The sequence below is a fragment of the Thalassophryne amazonica genome, chromosome 15 (genome assembly GCF_902500255.1).
Source record: "Thalassophryne amazonica chromosome 15, fThaAma1.1, whole genome shotgun sequence".
NCBI classification, from domain to species: domain Eukaryota; kingdom Metazoa; phylum Chordata; class Actinopteri; order Batrachoidiformes; family Batrachoididae; genus Thalassophryne; species Thalassophryne amazonica.
The window spans coordinates 60,435,783-60,454,010 of NC_047117.1; the positions used below are offsets into that span (position 1 = coordinate 60,435,783).

Here is an 18,228-nt window from a genome sequence, read left to right on the forward strand (position 1 = left end):
AGACGTGTGAGATCGACGTCAGGAGAACAATCTCACCATCACGGACGCAGAGACCGCTCCAGGTTTGACGCCACAGTCTGTGAAGGAGGATTGGTGAGGTCTCACGCTCTTCAGCACACTTCCTGAGGTAATTTGGTTTTGGTGACTTTTATGAAGTAATTACAGTGGATTTGGTGTCCCTCACACCTTGTGTTATTGAGCTGTCACGTTATGCTAATTGTCTAATCAGCTTCTGCTGCAGTGGAGATTTGAACTGAGTTGTTCCGTGCCTGCAGGGTGAGAAGCTGATGTATAGATTAAGCCAGGAAGTGTTTGCTGATTGCGTGCACCTTTGAGTTGTGTCTCTCTGGGTGGAGAGTGTTGGACTCACCTCCATGTTTTCTTTCTTCACAGACTTGGTTTGTCGCGGCCACCTGGGGGGTGTCGGCGGGGTCCCTGGGTCCGAACGCTGTGGCTCCGGACCGTTTGCGCTGTTGAGAGCGCGTCGTGTTTTCACCTCACCACCACGGACATTTTGGTTGTTTATCACTCACTGTTATGTTTATTAAATTCTGTTATCCTTTGAACCGTGCTCTGCTTATTTATGCTGGGTCCTTCAAATGCTGGGTCGGTGCTCCAACCGCGTCCGAAACATAACAGGATGCCTGCAAACATGTTTCAAAAAAGCTGGGACAGTGGTATGTTACCACTGTGTTACATCACCTTTCCTTCTAACAACACTCAATAACTGTTTGGGAACTGAGGGCACTAATTGTTGAAGCTTTGTAGGTGGAATTCTTTCCCATTCTTGCTTGATGTACGACTTCAGGTGTTCAACAGTCCAGGGTCTCCGTTGTCGTATTTTGTGCTTCATAATGCGGCACAGATTTTCAATGGGTGACAGGTCTGGACTGCAGGTAGGCCAGTCTAGTACCTGCACTCTTTTACTACGAAGCCACACTTTTTACTTTTGTTTTTCATGTAGTTGTTCACAAAGTGGTGATCCTCGCCCCATCTTTGCTTGTGAGCGCTGAGACTTTGGGGATGCTCCTTTATACCCAGTCATGAGTGTCCTCAGTTCCCAAATGCTTATTGAGTGTTGTTAGAAAGAAAGGTGATGTAACACAGCGGTAAACATACCACTGTCCCAGCTTTTTGAAACATGTTGCAGGTATCGATTTCAAAAAGGGGAAAATATTTGCACAAAAACAATAAAGTTTATCAGTTTGAACATTAAATATCTTGTCTTTGTGGTATATTCAATTGAATATAGGCTGAAGATGATTTGCAAATCATTGTATTCTGTTTTTATTTACATTTTACACAAAGTCCGAACTTCATTGGAATTGGGGTTGTAGAAGTTCGGATCCACCAGGAATCTTCTTAGAGCTGGCCACCCGTCTAAAGTGAATGATTGTGGGAAAAGGACCTCTTGTTGCATTGAGAGGTGCTGCAAAGAGGAATGGGCAAAACTGCCCAAAGATAGGTGCACCAAGCTTGTGGCATCATATTCAAGAAGAGTTGAGGCTGTAACTGCTACCAAAGGTGCATCATGTATTGAGCAAAGCAGAGGTGTGAATACTTACTTACATGTGATTTCTTAATTTTTTTCTTTTTAATAAATTTGCAAAATTAAAAAAAACTTCATGTTGTCATTATGGAATGTCATGAGTAGAATGTTGAAGGGATAAATGAATTTACTCCATTTTGGAATAAGGTTGTAGCATAACAAATGTGGAAAAGAGCAATGCTGTGAATACTTTCCAGGTGCACTGTGTAGGTGTGTATATATATATATATATATATATATATATATATATATATATATATATATATATATATATATATATATATATATATATACACACACACATATGACAGCTTTAAAGCTTTTATTACAATTTCAGCAGCCTGTCTGATATTTGCAGTTATCTGCTCCACTAATAGAGTCACGGCAGCTCTTTATGGAACAAGGAAAGAAAGGCAAATGAAGAGCTACATTAAGTTTTCAGGGAGCAGGAAATTACAGTAAATGAGTGACTAAATGAGTCGAAAAGAATCAACATGCAGATTGTAAACCCACCAGTATGAACAAACAAACAGAAAAATAACAGATTCACTGAAGTGAACACCACCCAAATTGCTGGTTAAGGCCCGGAGCCACTGGCGTTTAGGAAGATTTACGCATGAATTGCACACAGACTTGATTTATATTCGCTAAACGTCCGCAAGTATCCGCAGAGGCACGTTTTTCCGTTGTCAGGATTTTTGAGCTGCACAAAATTTTGGTTGCGGATGACATCTGCCTTACATACTCGATCTATGCACTGTATAGCCGCTGTTATCCGCTGATATCCGCAACTGACGGGGTATGCGGCTTGGTCGCGGACTGGGACAGTGTGTAAAATGCATATATAGCGTGCTTATCACATCCACATCACAACCTAAAATAAGTTGTAGTGAATGCAGACACATTGGCCACGAATAAAGCTTTTGTATTACATCTGCTTTGCATCTGATTTGCTGACAGTTTGCGACTGCATAACAAACACATCACATAAACCCAAAGTATTATACAAATGTGGCAGAAATCCACATACTTGCCAGTCATTGCCAGTCCAGCTGTGGAGACGTACAGATGTAGTTATGGATCCCCAAAGATGTAGTGTGACAGTTGCTGCCGTCTAACAACATACCAATCAACTTGTCCAAGTGCAGCAATTGCTCCAGAGGCTGTGGTGTTGGTGTGAATAGTGATGCCGAAAGGCCCGAGTGCACTTCTTTTATGACCACAATGCATATGATGCGCATGTGCAATACAACCGCTGTTTCCACAACACATGCGCAATGCATTCTCAATACATCCGTGATACTTCCGTGATAATCGCAATGTGTCCGATCCGTTTCCTCAATACATGCGTCATACATCCGTGATTGTTCGTCATATATTCACTATACATTATTAATAGATTCGTAATTCATACTGACAATTTGTCATTCCTGGCCAATTTTGTTGCGGACGACAATGAACGCTCGAAATTTCTATACTCAATTCATGCACAATTAATCCTTTCCCCAGTGGGACCGGGCCTTTATATAGAATGAATGAGATTATATCAGTGGTGTTTTGCCCACCATACAAATGACCACAATGTACCATAACAACTGGTCAAGCAGTTGAGCAAATTGTTGTGGGATGTACATTTCATTTCGCTGCTCTCTGAATCGCTGACACGGAACAGACTCGTGCAGATTGTGTTGTTATTGATTGGATCGGGTGACCTGATTAGATGCACAGCTCGGAAGAGAGCCTGTAGTGACTTCATTGCACCCCATGCAGAGTTCGTTAATACAAATGGATTACAAGGATGCAAAAAAAAACAAAAAACAAAAAAAATAGAAAGTCTTAATTTATAAATGTATCCATTTGCAGGAACACGCTGTGGTGGTTATATTTGGCAGTAAGTATCATCATTAGTAGCATCATTAAACTGTTTTTCTGTACACAAGCAAGAATAACATTAAATCTAAACAGAGCATCAGAATTAAGCACGTTAACTACTCATTCTACAGATAATGTTCGACAGAGGCAGACTGTTCCTGGAATGAAGGCATTCTGTTTCTGGATCGCATCGGCCTGTCAGTGTGAGAACAGAGAATGACATATCCACATCACATTATGTCCTTGTTCACTAACATACATTGTGCACCGCCTGTGGAGAGATGCTGTGCAGCTGTGGCGCAGCGTTAGCTGCTTGTGTGCCACGAGTAATTACTCACAGGTTCTATTTTATGCATGCAACACTCCTATTCCAAAGGGCGCTGTTCTACACTGTAAAAAAAAGTATGAGAAATTAACAGCAAAATCCTGTAAAATCATAACATAAAATAAACTACAAAAGAAAAACAGTGGAGTAGTGTTTAACTGACAGCAATAATTTGTAAAATGTGGCATGCAGCTGAACTGCAAATCTACAGTTCAAATATGTTAAAATAATCATGTACCATTGTAGAATTTACAAACGACTGTAGATTAAACACAGAAAAATTGTAATACCAAAAACTATACATACAGTTAAAATTACAACACAACACTTAAAATAATGTTTTTTTTCTGTTAATTTGAATTTTCTATTGTTTAGGACATTACAGATAAGAATTTTCACAAATACAGTAAAATAGTGTAAATTTAGGGTTTGGAAAAAGGGTGACGTGTGTTTAAACTACATTTTGAGGATATTTAAACATAATGAGATCCTTCTTTATCTTCTAAATAGACAAAAGCTTATCTGTTCCATATATTTGCATTGTAATTATTAACATGCAAAATAAAAGAACGGGTTTATTTTGCATTGAAATAATTACTAATTAATAAGATAGCGACAGATATCAGCGTGGTGGCAAGTGGTTAGAGCACTGGTCTCAGTGCAGAAAGTTCCCGGTTCAAACCCCACCCGTGCCACATTTCTCCATGTAATGTGACGTTGCGTCAGGAAGGGCATACAGCATAGAACATGCCAAATCAACATGGAGACCCACCTTAGCGACAGTTAAAATTACAACACGACACTTAAAATATGTTTTTTTTTCTGTTAATTTGAATTTTACTATTGTTTAGACATTACAGATAAGAATTTTCACAAATACAGTAAATATTATAAATTTAGGGTTTGGAAAAAGAGGTGACGTGGTTTAAACTACATTTTGAGGATATTTAAACATAATGTGATCCTTCTTTATCTTCTAAATACACAAAAGCTTATGTGTTCCATATATTTGCATTGTAATTATTAACATGCAAAAATAAAGAACGGGTTTATTTTGCATTGAAATAATTACTAATTAATAAGATAGCGACAGTATATCAGCGGTGGTGGCAAGTGGTTAGAGCACTGGTCTCAGTGCAGAAAGTTCCCGGTTCAAACCCCACCCGTGCCACATTTCTCCATGTAATGTGACGTTGCGTCAGGAAGGGCATACAGCATAGAACATGCCAAATCAACATGGAGACCCACCTTAGCGACAGTTAAAATTACAACACAACACTTAAAATAATGTTGTTTTTTTTCTGTTAATTTGAATTTTACTATTGTTTAGACATTACAGATAAGAATTTTCACAAATACAGTAAAATATTATAAATTTAGGGTTTGGAAAAAGAGGTGACGTGTGTTTAAACTACATTTTGAGGATATTTAAACATAATGTGATCCTTCTTTATCTTCTAAATACACAAAAGCTTATGTGTTCCATATATTTGCATTGTAATTATTAACATGCAAAAATAAAGAACGGGTTTATTTTGCATTGAAATAATTACTAATTAATAAGATAACGACAGATATCAGCGGTGGTGGCAAGTGGTTAGAGCATTGGTCTCAGTGCAGAAAGTTCCCGGTTCAAACCCCACCCGTGCCACATTTCTCCATGTAATGTGACGTTGCGTCAGGAAGGGCATACAGCATAGAACGTGCCAAATCAACATGGAGACCCACCCTGGATCCACTGTAGCGACCCTGATTTGAAAACAAGGGAGCAGCCGGAGGGACTTACTGTATGTGTAAATATTACAGAAAGAAATTTGTTTTAATAACAGCATAATTAAACAGGAAAGGACCATTAAAATTACAGTTTTAAAATGTTGTGGGGTTTTTGTGTTATTGTAAATTACAGGTTTAAACTGTAAAATTTACACATTTTACGCAAAACCATTTACATATTCCCTGTAATTTTTATAGCGTTCCCTTGGTAAACACAGCTGCCTGAATTTTTTCATAAAAACAATGGATTTTTTTTTTTTTTTTTACAGTGTTCTATGATTGCCCACGATCCAAAAAAAGTGCAAAAACTGGATGAAATTGCTTAATCTGGCTTACCTCCTAACAGGCTGGCTTATAAAGTGCAGACCTGGCAATCTGTCAGAAAACAAAAGTACCAGAACTGCAACAAACCCGCCTTTGGCTTCAAATTGTTACCCCGATGGAGCACAGTCTAACAAGTTTCAATCTGTACTCACTCAGAACAGCCTGTTTAAAGATGTTCAAACATGATTGAAGCTGTTAGGACTACAAGTACCCAGATGTTACCATGCACAAATGACTGGGATCCTCAATGCTGAGGTATCTGTGTGCTGGATCATGTCCAGAGACATACTTCATGGCCAACATGTAACTGACATTTTCTGACAATGCAAATGATGCTCGATTTCAATTTATTTAATTTATATATAGCACCAAATCACAACAAAGTTGGATCAAATCCAGGGTATTTCCACTAATGGTATCGAATCCTGAATGTATTACTGGAATCCTAATACATCCATAATTTCCATAAATGATTTGCAAAGTGGATCAGAAGGCTTATTTATATGAATGTTGAAGTCACCAATAATCAGAATGTTATCTGCAGTAGTTGACAAGTTTGAGATAAACTCACTAAAATCATCTAAGAATTCAGAGTATGGTCCAAGGGGCCTATATACAGCGACAAAGTAATATGACTGATTATTATTCTTGTGACCTTGGCAGTACATAGCATCATGGGCAGAGCAGAGAATCAGATGTTCAAATTAATTATATTTATGACCCCCAACAGCTAATAAACTAAACCTAGATTTATAAAATAAGAGCAACACCACCACCTTGCTTTGCATCACGAGGGACATGACTAAATGTGTACACCGGTGGGCAGACCTCATTTAAGAGGAGGACAGATCTAGCTTTAAGCTAGGTTTCACATAACCTAATCATATATAAGTGGTGATCCATAATTAGATCATTAATCAACAGTGATTTTGAGGACAGTGATCTTATGCCAATAAGACCCCGACAAAGGACATCAGTGGGATTGATAGTTGGGCTGTTTGGATTTAGTGGTGGTTCCAGAGTAGCATATAAGATGCCCGAAAGTAGGTTTAGGTGTGAGACAAAGCCATCCAGTGTTTGAGACTATGTCTTTAGTACTCAATCTTTAGTACTAGACTTATATGAGCCCAAGTCCAACAACTACAATGCATTTGGAAAGTATTCACAGTGCTTCACAGCACATCATCAGGCTGTAATTGCTGCCAAAGGTTCATCAACAAAGTATTGAGCAAAGGATGTGAATTTAATTTTTCTTTTTAATAAATTTGTCAAAATTTAAAAAAAAAAATCCATGTTGTCATTATGGGGTGTTGTGAGTAGAATTTTGAGGGAAACAATTAATATAATCTATTTTGTAATAAGGCTGTAACAGAACAAAATGTGGAAAAAGTGAAGTGCTGTGAATACTTTCTGGGCGCACTGACACAATAAAACAGGAAGCACTAGGACTCCAAAGACTTGGGTCTTCATTCTCCTGCAAATGCATCACCATCACCAAACACCTCTCTAAATGTATTATTACACATATACAAATATGCAGCTGTCTGGGGGTGCATTCCGCCATGTTGGATCCTGTTTTGAGCAACCAGCCAACAAATATCACGCTGCCATAACACTGCCTTCACTTGGATTGGTAATTGCCGTGTTGCTTCACTCAGTGTTTTCATAAAATAGACTTATCGTCTAGTTTGGCCCCATCTAGCTGCAGGCATAGCAACGACTTGTTTTACTTGGCATGGTAAAATACCCACTCTGATTGAAAACAAATGGCAGCTCGTTGCTTTGCCCCTGTCTCTGACAGCTAATGTGATTGAGGGGTAAGGCTCTGGACTTTGTGCATTTACTTGAAAGTTAGACCTTATTCAGCATGTCACTGTGGCTACACATCAAAATGGAAATACTACATACTAAAATTGGTTTTGCCATGATGGTTAAATGTTGAAAATGTCACTTTGTCTGATGTGATCATTTTTGATCATGAGCTATACTGTTCTACCTTTGAGCACAATTTTCAGGGCTAAACTCCAGTATCTTCTTCCCTACAATTGGGACACTACAAAACCCATATGTATTTCAGATCTACTACCAAGCCTACCCAGAAAAATGTGAAGAATTTACACAATTCATCAACAACAAATTTAAAGATATAAATAATCCCATAGTTCCATAGTCAATCCTGATGGTATGAGTCAGTTTAGATTAATATCTGTCACTGAACTCCATCAATTAATAATTGAAAGCAGGTCCACAGCATGCAACATAGACCCAGTACCAACTAGATTAGATCAAGTCTTGGCATAATAAACACACCTTTGCAAACTGGAGTTTTTCCAGCTCTTTGACATCTGCTATTGTAAACCCCTGATTAAAGGAAACTAATCCAGACATGGAGGTGATGTGTAATTACAGACCCACAGCAAAGCTTTCATTTCATCTATCTCTAGGCAACATGTACATTTGTACAAGAATGATGTTGTGTGTTTGCAGTTGGTGTTTAGGGCACATCATTTGGAGACTGCAAAGTGAGGAATGATTTCTTTCTGGCTGTTTATGCAGGTTCCATGTTTGGTGTTGCTGTGACTGGATGTAAGTGTGGCCTTTGACACAGCTGATAGAGCAAAACATTATTTTAACATTTCTGGTTAGGTGCTGTCATGGCTGAGATCTTGCACATTGGGTCAGTTGCAGTGTGTTTTTTTGCATCTGAATGTTTCACAGTAAAGTCTGGGGTGCCTCAAAGTTGTGTTCTAGGTCTACTACTGTTCTCTCGTTTTGTAGCACCTCTTGAGTTGATCAAAATTAGCCATGGGTTGACTCTCACTGTTATAGTGATGACATGCAGATAGATGTCCATGCCATGCCTGACCATGTCAGTAATATCTGATATTGCAAGAATTCGAAAAACTAGATGAAGAAACAGAAAACAGGAAATGTTTTTTGTTTGTTTTGTTTTTTACTTTTGAAGTCAGTGATGTCTAAGATAATTGTAGGTCCTGCTAGAGCAAGACATGGTTAGAATGATTTAACTTTATCACTAGATGATTGTGTGATCCATCACAGAGAAATCATTTGAAATCTTGAGGTGCTTCATGGCCCCCTGATGGTCACAAAGGTAATGCAGGTGGTCTGAGAAAGGCCATTAAAAATAAATGAGGAAAAACATCTTTAATTTTATAATAAGTTCAAAATATGGTATCAGATAGAAATGTGACATCAAGCTCCCCATTACACTGATCTAAAATACTGCTGAACAAGGAGAAAGCTTTTATTTGGAAATTAGCATTTAAGAAAAAAATCAACCTTTTTCTTGGTGATTGTAAACTTGTTTCTATCTTTTGTAATGTAGATTTTAGACAATAATTGGACCTTATTTCTATAGCGCTTTTCAGTCTGATGCAGATGCTCAAAGGACTTTACAACGATGCTTCACATTCCCTCACACAGACACACTACCATTTATTCAGAACTCTGCTGCCAGAATTTGAACAAAAACCAAGATGAGAGATGACATTAGTCCTGTTTCAGAGGCTGCCAGTCAAACTCAGAACACAAACTGCTTTTAAATTTGAAGTGCACCAGTGTCTAAATGCTAAAGGAGTGTCTGACATTTCAGGCTCTCTTGTAGCTCATATCCGCCTTTGTGATCTCTCTGATCCTCCCACGCTGTTTTGTCAAATGTTACATTTCAAAGTCTGAGGAAAATTGAAAATTTATTTTTGTTCTTTGAAATTTGTTCTCATTTTAATATATGCAGTCATCCTAATTTTTTTAATTGCTTATTTTGATATATAGCAGCTTATACAGCACTCTGATGTGATCTGTATTAACCTACTACTTTTTTCTATTTATTTTAACGTGACACAGTCTGGTGTAAATCCATGTCTTTTGAAAAGTATTATTGTTGACAACACTGAAGTGTGTGTCTGGATTAACAAATCAGTTTCGCAAACACTGATTTTTGTTGTTGTTGTGGCATCCTTTGGTTTGTACGGCTTACAGACGATGGCACTAACAAAACGACAGGAGGCAGAGCTGAAGATGTGATTCTCTTTGGGAGTGATGAGAACAGACAGGATTAGGAATGAAGATATCAGAGGGACACCTCAGGTGGGACAGTTTAGAGACAAAGTCAGAGAGGCGAGATTGAGATGGTTTGGAAATGTGCAGAGGAGGGACACAGGGTATATAGGGAGAAGGATGCAGAGGTTGGAACCACCAGGCAGGAAGAGAAGAGGGAGGCCAAAGAGGTGGTTCATGGATGTGCTGAGGGAGGACATGCAGGTGGTTGGTGAGACAGAAGAAGATACAGAGGACAGAGTGAGATGGAAACAATTAATCTGCTGTGGCGACACCTAACGGGAGCAGCCGAAAGAAGACGAAGTCCTTTGGTTTGTTACAGCAGTCACAGGTGGTGGATGAGGTACTGTTGTGGTGGTGTAGTTGCATCTTGTTTGTGAGAACATCGATGATAAATTTGTTGTGCTTGTGTTGTATCATCTCCACAGCCACAAAATAGTGGACTGAATGCTGCTGTGAAGTTTTACTAATTAGGCTTTCATTTGGATGTAATTGTGCCATCAATGGAATTAATGTCAAGATGATGCCAACCCATATTTACTGGAAGCAGCACATTTTTGGCACAAAAGTAAAGCTCTTGAGAGTTCTCAAACATTTTGAAGAAATCAATATCAAAAATCAAATCAATCATATGCTTTTTCCAGTTTATTGGTACGAGTTTCTTTTAGCCCCCACTAGAGGTGGGCGATACCGGGAATTTTGAAATTGATCCGGTACCAAGTAAATACAGGCCCAGTAGCACCGATATCAATACCGATACCAATACTTTTTCATATTTAAGCTTCATAGATGCAAAGGATCCAAAAGACCTAGGATAGAATTTTGCCAAACATTGTACGTGACAACAAAATACTTTATTATCACAATCAACATTTTTGTTTAAAAAATATCACTCAACACAAGTTAAAACAAAATCTCCTGAGGTAGAGGGCTGACAAAGCACAATACAAGGGTGCGCTGCTCCGTGTTGTGTGACACAGCGCAGCGCTGCCCTTACAGACAGAGAGTAGACTTTGATGAATCTGCGTGCGCAGCAGTCAGTGCATGTGGGAGAGAAAAAAAGCTTGAGTATCGTTTTTTTACACGAGGATCATTCAGTATCAACACCAGCGTTGGTATCGGTATCATCGATATTAGGATCGATCCGCCCACCTCTAGCCCCCACTGCAACACATCACAGGAGCAATCACACTGGGGGTCTGTCTGTTCGTCTGTCAATCATTCTGTCACAAAATATTTATGAAACTTCTCATAGCTATAGATACGAATATGAACATGGCTAGATATGGAAGGTGTGGCCAATCGTTTTGTCCTTGACCTTCATTTGGGCCATTAGATATGTGATTTTGAGGAGAAAGGGATGGTGTCTCATTAACGTTCAGATCGCGTCGGTGCGCGTACGTGAACCGTGATCATCTGACAGCTTTGGTTCTGTATAACAGAAATTACAATGAAATAAACAAATGGAAAGATGAATCCACTTGATGGATCACATGATGGATGCGTGTAACAGACATTTTACATGACATGCTCTTCCTGAACGGGATCCAGTGGGAGTGCACGTACGGCACAAGCTGGACATGCTGGCAGGATTTGATGTGCCTGACCATGGCGAATATCCCTCAAACGCAGTCTGGCCAGCCAAGGGATTTTCTTTCACCAAAACATTAAATTGAGGCTTGCATCTCAGATGTACCTTCTGGCATGTAGCTGAACTTTCAGGTCTTCTTCTTAATTAAATCCTCCTCTACACCGCTTCATCATGAAGCTGTATAACTGGGGATACAAAATGCAAAACATGCACTGTGCACAATTTCTCCAATCACAGCCACATAAGCCTATAACTTCTTCTGGGTTGTCTGAGTGTCTTGGTGGCTTTCCTCACTCTTCTCCTTCTTTCACAGTCACTCAGTTTTTGAGAACTGTCTACTCCACACAGATTTACCATAAAGTGCCATACCGTTTGTATTTCTTCATAATTGATGTAAATAAAGTTCAAGACATATTCAGTGGCAGCTTCACCATCAGAGAGCCTCGTGCACAACAACCACAAAAGACTCCAAGCTGTCATTGATGTCAAAGGAGGCAACACACTCTACTAAGAACGGGTATGTCAAATTTTGATCAGGGTCAAAATGCAGAAAAAAGTGAAGCGCTGTGAATACTTTCCGGTACGTTTCTAACAAAATTCCAGTGTGCCTCCATTTGCACATCGCTGTACTTTGCACCAGTGACTCAAAGAATCTTTCAGTGCTTCTAATGGCACGTATTAGATGGCAGATAATAGGTTCATTCTACAAGCTAATGAGCATTTGTACCAAAATTGCTTCACTGTGGTTTATTGCTTTAGAATTCTGTGGTTCACCTTTCACTTTTGTAAACAAAGTAAATAGTTGGATATCTTGCCAGTTTGAGCCACAGAGTGCAAGACTATCTTGCTGAAAGGAACCGGATGATATAAAGTAGAGTGTGTACTGTGTGTACTGTGGTTTGGTTTGGAGTAATGAAGGTGTGGGTTGCGGGCCTGCGGAGATAAAGTGAAACTAGTTTTTCTTTCATTATTAAGGTGAGCTGAAAAAGTAAAGTATGTGGTGATAACTCAAACTAAGGAACAAGCTTCAGAAGTATCATAACAGTAAAATTGAAGATATAGATTATATAAAGAATGGCCAACTAGGTAAAAGAAAAACATCCATTTGTCATTGTACTCTATACTCATGTTTTGTTTCGTCTCCAGGTTCTTTGTGAACTTCCCATCGGCTAAACAGTACTTCAGCCAGTTCCGGGACATGGAGGATCCTGCGGAGATGGAGAGAAGCAGCCAGCTTCGGCACCACGCCGGCAGAGTGATGAACGCCCTCAACTCTGTGGTGGAGAACCTTCACGACCCAGAGAAGGTGTCATCGGTGCTGGCCGTGGTGGGAAAAGCCCACGCACTCAAACACAAGGTGGAACCTGTGTACTTCAAGGTAATGCAGGAGAAAAGCATTGGTATGGCTCAGAACATTACCACAAAATGATATTTGTAATTACTTCTACAACCCCAATTCCAATGAAGTTGGGACGTTGTGTAAAATGTAAATAAAAACAGAATACAATGATTTGCAAATCCTCTTCAACTTATATTCAACTTAATACACCACAAAGACAAGATATTTAATGTTCAAACTGATAAACTTTATTGTTTTTGTGTAAATATTTGCTCATTTTGAAATGAAGGCCTGCAACATGTTTCAAAAGAGTTGGGACAGGGCAACAAAAGATTGGGAAAGTTGATGAATGCTCAAAAAATACCTGTTTGGTAACAGGTGAGTGTCATGATTGGGTGTAAAAGGAGTATCCCCAAAAGGCTCAGCCGTTTACAAGCAAAGATGGGGCGAGGATCACAATTTGTGAACAACTACATGAAAAAATAGTCCAGCAGTTTAAGAACAATGTTTCTCAACATTCAATTGCAAGGAATTCAGGGATTCCATCATCTACAGTCCATAATATAATCAGAAGATTCAGAGAATCTGGAGAACTTTCTACACGTAAGCGGCAAGGCTGAAAACCAAAATTGAATGCCGCACTGCATTAAAAACCAACATAATGGTGTAAAGGATCTTTCCGCGTGGGCTCAGGAACACTTCAGAAAACCATTGTCAGTTAACACAGTTTGTCACTACATCTACAAGTGCAAGTTAAAACTGTACCATGCAAAGCGAAAGCCATACATCAACAACATCCAGAAACGCCGTCGCCTTCTCTGAGCCCGAGCTCATTTGAAATGGACAAATGCAAAGTGGAAAATTGTGCTGTGGTCTGATGAGTCCACATTTCAAATTGTTTTTGGAAATCATGGAAGTCGTGTCCTCTGGACAAAAGAGGAAAAAGACCATCCAGATTGTACCAGCGCAAAGTTCAAAAACCAGCATCTGTGATGGTATGGGGGTGTATTAGTGCCCATGGCATGGACAACATACACATCTGTGATGCCACCATCAATGTTGAAAGGTACATACAGGTTTTGGGGCAACACATGCTGCCTTCCAAGCAACATCTTTTTCAGGAATCGTCTGTGCTTATTTCAGCAAGACAATGCCAAGCCACATTCTGCACGTGTTACAACAGCGTGGCTTCGTAGTAAAAGAGTGCAGGTACTAGACTGGCCTGCCTGCAGTCCAGACCTGTCGCCCATTGAAAATGTGGCGCATTATGAAGCGCACAATACGACAACAAAAACCCTGGACTGTTGAACAACTGAAGTCATACATCAAGCAAGAATGGGAAAGAATTCCACCTACAACGCTTCAACAGTTAATATCCTTAGTTCCCAAACACTTATTGAGTGTTGTTAGAAAGAAAGGTGATGTAACACAGTGGTAAACATACCACTGTCCCAGCTTTTTTGAAATGTGTTACAGACAACCATTTCAAAATGAGCAAATATTTGCACAAAATAAAGTTTATCAGTTTGAACATTAAATATCTTGTCTTTGTGGTGTATACAACTGAATACATGCTGAAGAGAATTTGCAAATCATTGTATTCTGTTTTTATTTACATTTTACACAACATCCCAATTTCACTGGAATTTAGGTTGTAAATCATTTTAAAGTCAGTTTTAAGCAGAAACAAAGCTGTTTTAAGTAGAAACAAGGTGAAATTCCATGACGCTTTGAAATGTCTGACGCACAGTGAAGGCATCAGCTAGCAGCTCATTTAGCCGCGGTGCTCTGATCGCATTTAGCGCCTTTTATGATGAAATAATGCTGAATTTATGTGGAAATGATTGTTGTACAAAAGCTTCAGATATCTGTTGCTGAGATGATGACTGGAGTTGAGTTTGAAGCAGAAACGAGGTGAGTGATTTTGAGGGGGACCATTTGGTCTGCCACACCGGCACCAAAGGCAGCCATTGTGAAAACCACCGCCCATTCCACAAAATGGATGTGTGACTAAAACACCTCAACCAAGATTAGCTGTTACCTTTAACTTATTTGGTAACTTTGAGAGGCATGTCCGGGCTCCATTTGTCTCGCCAAGGTCACGCCAGTCTTCCCCATGATGCACTGCTTTACCCATTTACATTACGGGTCTAACATTACGGGTCTAACATTTGAACATAATCAGCATCATAATCCTTATATTTCCTCCAGTATAGCTCTCAAAAGTTTTTTCTTTTTTCATTCTATTTATGACATATTAAAATGCATTTGCTTGCCTCTACTGGTGGTTGGCTCTCACTGTGGTATTGTATCACTTCCTGTTCCGGAGCACAGCGGTGTTTTTCTGTATCTGTTAGCTGTTTAATCTGCGCAGTTAGATTGATCAGTTAGATTGATCTAGTTATCTAGATTACGATTTAAAGCACTCCTTCTGCTGAATCACCTCTAAATTATTTACACATTATTCACTTTGCGTGTTTTTAGGAATCCGCTAGCTTAGCGTAGCTACTAGCTCTTAGCCGATTTAGCATGGCGGCTTCTCCTGTCTCTCCCGCACTTTTCTGCTCTGGGTGTGAAATGTTTAGTTATTCCTCTGCCTCCTTTAGCAGTATGCCTCCTTTAGCAGTAATGGTACTTGTAATAAGTGTAGCTTATTCGTAGCTTTGGAGGCCAGGCTGGGCGAATTGGAGACTCGGCTCCGCACCGTGGAAAATTCTACAGCTAGCCAGGCCCCTGTAGTCGGTGCGGACCAAGGTAGCTTAGCCGCCGTTAGTTACCCCCTGGCAGATCCCGAGCAGCCGGGAAAGCAGGCCGACTGGGTGACTGTGAGGAGGAAGCGTAGCCCTAAACAGAAGCCCCGTGTACACCGCCAACCCGTTCACATCTCTAACCGTTTTTCCCCACTCGGCGACACACCCGCCGAGGATCAAACTCTGGTTATTGGCGACTCTCTTTTGCGAAATGTGAAGTTAGCGACACCAGCAACCATAGTCAATTGTCTTCCGGGGGCCAGAGCAGGCGACATTGAAGGAAATTTGAAATTGCTGGCTAAGGCTAAGCGTAAATTTGGTAAGATTGTAATTCACGTCGGCAGTAATGACACCCGGTTACGCCAATCGGAGGTCACTAAAATTAACATTAAATCGGTGTGTAACTTTGCAAAACAATGTCGGACTCTGTAGTTTTCTCTGGGCCCCTCCCCAATCGGACCGGGAGTGACATGTTTAGCCGCATGTTCTCCTTGAATTGCTGGCTGTCTGAGTGGTGTCCAAAAATGAGGTGGGCTTCATAGATAATTGGCAAAGCTTCTGGGGAAAACCTGGTCTTGTTAGGAGAGACGGCATCCATCCCACTTTGGATGGAGCAGCTCTCATTTCTAGAAATCTGGCCAATTTTCTTAAATGCACCACTCTGCATTTAATCATTAGTGATCGATCTCTGCTCCCCTCCACAGCATGTCTTTTTCCTGGTTCTCTCCCTCAGCCCCAACCAGTCCCAGCAGAAGACTGCCCCTCCCTGAGCCTGGTTCTGCTGGAGGTTTCTTCCTGTTAAAAGGGAGTTTTTCCTTCCCACTGTAGCCAAGTGCTTGCTCACAGGAGGTCGTTCTGACCTTTGGGGTTTTACATAATTATTGTATGGCCTTGCCTTACAATATAAAACGCCTTGGGGCAACTGTTTGTTGTGATTTGGCGCAATATAAAAAAAATTGATTGATTGATTGATTGATTTGTGGACAAATAAAATATAATTATAGCTGAAATTGAAACCATCTATATTTTAAAATAGCACTCGGCTTATCTAATGTGCACACGACTGTGTCTTCCACCCACTGATGATCTCGCTTAGCTTCTCCCTCTTTTTCCCAGGGATGGGCTGAGATAATCCTGTTTTCTGCTTTCCAGATCCTGAGCGGCGTCATGCTAGAGGTTTTTTCTGAAGATTTCCCAGAATTCTTTCCGGAAGAGGTGCAGGTGGTTTGGACCAAGCTGATGGGGGCGGTGTACTGGCACGTGACAGGGGCCTACACGGAGGTGGGCTGGCTCCAGGTCTCCAGCTCGGCGGTGTGAATAATTAACGCGCAGACTTGGTGTGTCATACTGTTAATTGTAAAAGGAGGGGAATGCCGTGATGATATTTTCACAGATAACGTCAGATTAACGTAGTAATCCATGAAATTCTGTGTTGTAGGGGGTGTTTTGGGGTGTGAGTTGCGGGGTAGGGGGGATTTTGGTGCCAACGTTCTTCAGTGGTGTTTCTGCGATGCGTTTCTCTCCGATCACTTAAACATACCATTACATATCCAACTCTCTGATATCACCACTAATGCTAACTGCACAGGCGTCTGCCATTTATTCCAAACGCACTGCCATTGCTATTTCCATTTTGCATTTAAAGGGGTCTTATTATGCACATTTTTGGCAAGCTAACGACAGTCACCACATGTCTTACGGTGTTGTCACACTATGACAGATTGAGTAAAATAATTACAGTAATAATAGTAACGGATTGAAATAATTTGTCTGGTGACAAATATCGCTTAATTAGTCAGTCTCTGGTGGATTTGGGGCTCTGATGGACAGATTGCATCATGTATCCACTGGCAACACAAATAGCCACATTCAGCAGAACAATTTTACCAGTTTCATGAGATACACATGCTGGGGGGATCCGGATTTGACCGGGAATCACCGAGGTCTGAACGCAAATGTGGCTAGAAAACATCTCACTCTGGATCAACATGTCATACATTCTCACTACGTTCATGTGCTGACAGCATCTTCTCACTGTGTCGGCGCCCAGTGCGGCTGCAACAGCGAGGACAGCAAACAATCTACTTTCTCTGTCGGCACCTGGGTGCACTCTGACGTCCAGATAAAAAAAGCACACAGACTCACTGTGTTCTTCTTCAGTTAAATCTGACCTTAGCTAAATGAACAGCTGTGCTTTGGCCAATCAGAAGCCCTGTCTGAAGCATTGGACAACCACAGAATATGAATACATGAGTATCACAGAGGTCACAAACAAGTACAGGACAAAAAGCTAAACAAATGTGCAACAACCAGGAAGGAGTTGTATAGAACAAAAATGGACACAAATGGATATCAGAATTTCATATGCCTTAGTAATACATTTCCTCAATCCGTCATAGTGTGACAGACACTTTAATAAAGGCATTGGAGGGTTTTTGCATTTGTGTGCACACAAAATACCACATTATATGAGTGCAATCGTCATTTCATGATATAGGAGGAGTGATAGATGTGAGACCAGTAGGCACTGTTATCTAGTAATCTAGCCCTGTTGACTGCAGATACCAAGGAAATGTGTTTTTTGGACTATAGTGGCAACATTTCCTGATGATTTAGCGATGTCATAAT

At 40.3% G+C, this 18,228-nt stretch overlaps 1 protein-coding gene across 2 annotated transcripts in view; it reads left to right on the forward strand.

Annotated features, from left to right (window-relative positions):
- cygb2 (cytoglobin 2) overlaps window positions 1-17,096 on the forward strand; it is a 101,386-nt gene extending 84,290 nt beyond the window's left edge. For both annotated transcript variants that reach the window (XM_034188890.1, XM_034188889.1), the window contains 2 exons: window positions 12,658-12,889; window positions 16,753-17,096. In XM_034188890.1, coding sequence (XP_034044781.1) covers window positions 12,658-12,889; window positions 16,753-16,917 — 397 coding nt within the window. In that variant the 3' untranslated portion in view covers window positions 16,918-17,096. The remainder of the gene's footprint in view (window positions 1-12,657; window positions 12,890-16,752) is intronic.
- Window positions 17,097-18,228: the final 1,132 nt, after the last annotated feature.